Source organism: Guillardia theta, assembly GCF_000315625.1.
Source record: "Guillardia theta CCMP2712 unplaced genomic scaffold GUITHscaffold_111, whole genome shotgun sequence".
Classification (NCBI taxonomy): Eukaryota; class Cryptophyceae; order Pyrenomonadales; family Geminigeraceae; genus Guillardia; species Guillardia theta.
Window position 1 is genome coordinate 40150 of NW_005434563.1, and position 4146 is coordinate 44295.

The 4146-nt window shown below is 55.6% G+C and overlaps 1 protein-coding gene across 1 annotated transcript; it reads right to left on the reverse strand.

Moving 5' to 3' along the window:
• Positions 1-290: 290 nt before the first annotated feature.
• GUITHDRAFT_117450 (hypothetical protein) lies at positions 291-2916 on the reverse strand (the record flags this gene model as incomplete). Its single annotated transcript, XM_005823263.1, has 8 exons — positions 291-335; positions 457-508; positions 555-649; positions 707-796; positions 850-885; positions 1718-1868; positions 1916-2020; positions 2432-2916. The coding sequence occupies 8 exons, from the start codon at positions 2914-2916 to the stop codon at positions 291-293; spliced, it is 1059 nt and encodes a 352-aa protein (XP_005823320.1).
• Positions 2917-4146: the final 1230 nt, after the last annotated feature.

Below are 4146 nucleotides of genomic sequence, written 5' to 3' on the forward strand. Positions count from 1 at the left end.
GCCGGGTGAGACCCCAAAGGACGAGGGGTGGGAGACCATCTACTTCGGCATCATGGGCGGGATCACCCTGCTGATGATCGCAGGAGCTTACAGACCAAAGACAAGCATCAAGGTGAGACAGGCTTCTTCTGCCTTGAGATAGGCATCTTCTGTCTTGCAAGCTTGCATACCCCAGTATGCGAGATGGATTAACACCTATTCAAGGTTTGGGCCATGGACAAGATTAAGGAGAAGTACGGAGATGCTTGAACAGAGAGACAGCTCTCTCTGCTGTTTGGACAGGGGTTGATTTACTCTGTCTGCAAGAGTTTCTTCATCAAACCATTAGACATTTGCTGAATCCCTCCCGATCAGCACGTCTCGTTGCCGCAAACATGTCCTTGCCATACCGTCCGATGGCACTGCAGTTGTGGTGGGTAAGAACTGCACCGATGCCGAGCATGAGTCTCTCCTTACCTTCTCCGAGTTCTTCTTGATGGTGATGGGCATCGTTGTGTTGAACAGCGACCTTGATCGCCATGAGCGTGAACCTCGCACACCCTGTCTCCCCTAACCTGGCTGTTGCCGAGTACCCGAACGAGGACATGTCCGTTAGGACCGCGTCTTGTGCTCTGCCGAGCATCCACCAGTCGAGCATGGCAGTTTCTACCTGCAGGAGAGTGAGGAGAAGGAGAAAGGAGGATCCTGGGCGAGGAGGTGAACTTACCCCGTCCTCCCCACGAGGTCTCCCCTGCGCGTCTACTGCACTTGCTCCCCTTGCAGCATGCTGCTCGCCAGTGTGGGCAACGGGGCCCTCCTGCTCTGCCGTGAGCCGTGAGCTGGTGAAGAGGAGCGGACCTGCTGGACGACCCTCTCGCCGTATTTGCTGCGAGCAAGCACCCGAACCTGCGACTACCGGGTGAGGAGGAGGAGACATTGAGTGCAAGTAGGACTGAGCAGCAAAGGAGAATTGATGAGAGGAAGACCGAGGGAGTAGAGTAGAGTTGGTAAGAGAGGAGGGAAGGGGGAGGAGGAGAGTTCGGCAGGAGAGGGGAGAAAGGAGAAGCAGAGTTGGCAAAAGGTGTGGACGATGAGAGGAGCTGGAAAGGAGAGGGCAAATCAAGTGGCTCTGGAGCTGTTTCAACCTGTTCAAGGTCCGTGGCAAGATAAAGCACCGTCCCATCCCTCGTTGCAAGCAACTGATGGGAGGGAAGAGGAGGAGAAGCGGCAAGAGCGTCAGGCTTCTCCCCGGGAACGAATGGGGAACACCTCATCGATACAGCCCCATGCTGTATGTAGATCCTTGTCTTGGAACAAGTGTCAATGCGAGCAAGTTGGCAGCTCTCAAAGATTCGCTTCACCCGTCATCATCACGTAGTTGCTAGTATGAAGGGGCCCTACCCTGAGATGCGCGGCGACAACATGCCGAGCGCCTGCTATGGCATTCTGCAGGAGAGAAGAATCAGGTTTTTGTTGAACTGAGACAAAGGAGTACCAACGAAGAGTAACGAGATTTCACAAGAACAGTTAAGAGATATGTAAGGAACATTCACACGATGTCATAGGAACAGTCAAGGGAGATCATAGGAACAGAAGTCATACAGAGATCATGGAGGGGTCGAAGAGAGATTAAAGAGACTACCATCATTCGCTCCTCTATCAGGCGAGTCGGGCTCAAGAGAGCCTGCCGGGCCTCTCAGAATGCCAACAAGCGCATCTTCTACTCCGGAAGCCCCACCCTCATCATGCAGCCCATCAGTCGGTACTCCCGATGTCCCAGTACTCGGCTCGCCTGCTCCCAGCTCAGCACCGCATCGCAACGCAAGGAGCTCGCGGCTACATGGTCGTCGGCTACATCGCACAGACGCCCGAGAGGGTACGTCGCATCTCTTGCATCGGAGCATCAGCCACAGGCAAGACCCGCTCCTCTCGTCACCTCCTGCTGATCAGACCCCAGAAGGAGGAGTAGGAGGAGTAGAGCATGACGGCTGCTGGGTGTGGTGTACCATGCCGCAGCTGCTTTGGGTCAGTCACGAGCGCTCTTGGCAGGTCAGCCAGCTCAGGATGTCTCCGACGGAACTCGCCAGCATCGCACTGAAAAGGAAGTCTGACGTATCTTGCTCGGGAGGAGGACATTCATCAGGGGTGAAGATGGTAGGTGCTCATGTCAGCCATGGCGCGACACACACGCAGCTCCTGCTACCTGGTGAGGTCCCACGATGAGGTCCAGTCCAGGAGGAATACCCTACCAGTCGCCATGGCCATGGTCATGGCAGCTGTCAGAGCGATGACTCGGTTGCCCCATCCTTCTCCGTGGAAGCTCGGACGGTAGATAAGATACCTGACCAGCCTTCACCATCTATTCTCCTCCTCACTGCTCTCCTCTCGCTCCCCGCTCAACTCCCCTCGCCCCTACTCTCCTCTCCTCTCTCTCTTCGCTCCTCAACCCCACCTTGTATCGTCGGGGGGTCTGTCAGCGAAGTAGACTGAGCGGTGAAATTCAGCATATCGCGCCAGTGCCTCCTCAAGTGTTGTGCCGGTCTGCAGGAAGTTGACGTTTTGAGCGGGGGGACGCATGCAGCTGCAGAGAACTGGAGGGTGCGATGCTGTCGGATCGATGGAGTAGGAAGCGACCCATCCATAGGAGCTGTAGAAGACGGAAGGACAGCGATACGCGTCCTTCCTCATGCGCGCTATCATCGACAGGACGCGCCATGACAGGTCCTCTCGGCCGATCTGCAAGCATGCCGACGCCACTCCCTCCCAGTCCGTCCCCTCCAACTTCTTCGCTTCCTCGAGCCTCCTCTTCACGTCGGCTGGCAGCTTCCGGATCACCATGTTGTCGCGATACTCGTGAGCATCTTCGCCCCTGCCCGCATCTCCTGCTCCGCCATGGAGCGCTAACAGCACAAGCAGGGCCAGCAGCTTGCGCTGCATCGCGACCGGATTCTACTCAGTTTGGGGGTGGGGGTACTTACCTCCAACTGATATGGTGGGTCCATTGAGTTCATGTCAGGGGTATTTGAATTGGTCATATGACCGGTGCCATTTTAGATACGAGGGGTAGAGAAGTTTTTTTGATATTTCGGAAGGGTGGTACCTTTGAGTCCGCGGAGGAAGGGAAGTGGTTGGTGTGGTAGGAGTGGCAGGAAAGGGAGAAGGACGACGACGACGACGAGGAGGAGGAGGAGGAGGAGGAGGAGGAGGAGGAGGAGGACATGGTAAAAGTGGAGGTGCACGGAAAGGAGAAGATATCGATGGAATGGGAGGGAGGGAGGCGAGGAAAAAGCACAGGATAAGAAAAGAGGACAGAGAAAGGGCAGGGCGCTAAGCTGAAAGGATCATTCGCCATAGTTTCTCATGATCGCAACGTGATACGTCATCTTCAGTTTGACCGACTGGCCGCTCGCCGGGATGGCTTTGGGATATCGAAGATGTGAGGACGCTGCTACGGCAACAGACTCTTCCCCTTCCTCTCCTCTTTTCTTGTCCTAATCCTTTCTCCTCCTTCTCCTCCCTTACACTGTTCTCTCCTCCTCCCTGACCCGTGTACTCTTGATTTCTGTTTCCTTGTATCTACTCCATCTTCTCCCTTCATGTTCACTTGCTTTTCCTTGCCAGGCTCTCAAATTTTTGTCCTCCGAACCGTCCGCGCGACAGCGAATCGACGGACCCTGACAAAGTGGCTCCTCTGCCCCTACCTGCAAATGATCCTCTCCTCTTCCTTTCTTCCTCTTCCTTCCTCTCATACCTCCTCCTCCTCCCTCTCCCTCCTCTCCTTTCCTCCTCCTCCTCCTCCTTCTCTTCCTTCTCTTCCTACTTCTCCTGCTCCTCCTGCTCCTCCTGCTCCTCCTGCTCCTCCTGCTCCTCCTGCTCCTCCTGCTCCTCCTGCTCCTCCTGCTCCTCCTGCTCCTGCTCTGCTTCTGCCTCCGCCTCTGCCTCTGCCTCCTTCGCCTCCTCCTCCTGCTCCTGCTCCTCCCTCCTCCACCCCCTTCTCGCCTTCCCTTGTCGCTCAAGTTCTTCGACCTTTTACAGGTTGCTTTTCTCAAGACCCATGCGCTCAGTCACTGGCTCGAGTCGACCGGAATGTGAGAGATCAGGAGCATTGATGCATCTTGTACATCTCGATGAGGATGTCGTGTTGGTTGTGATCATACCCTGTTGCAC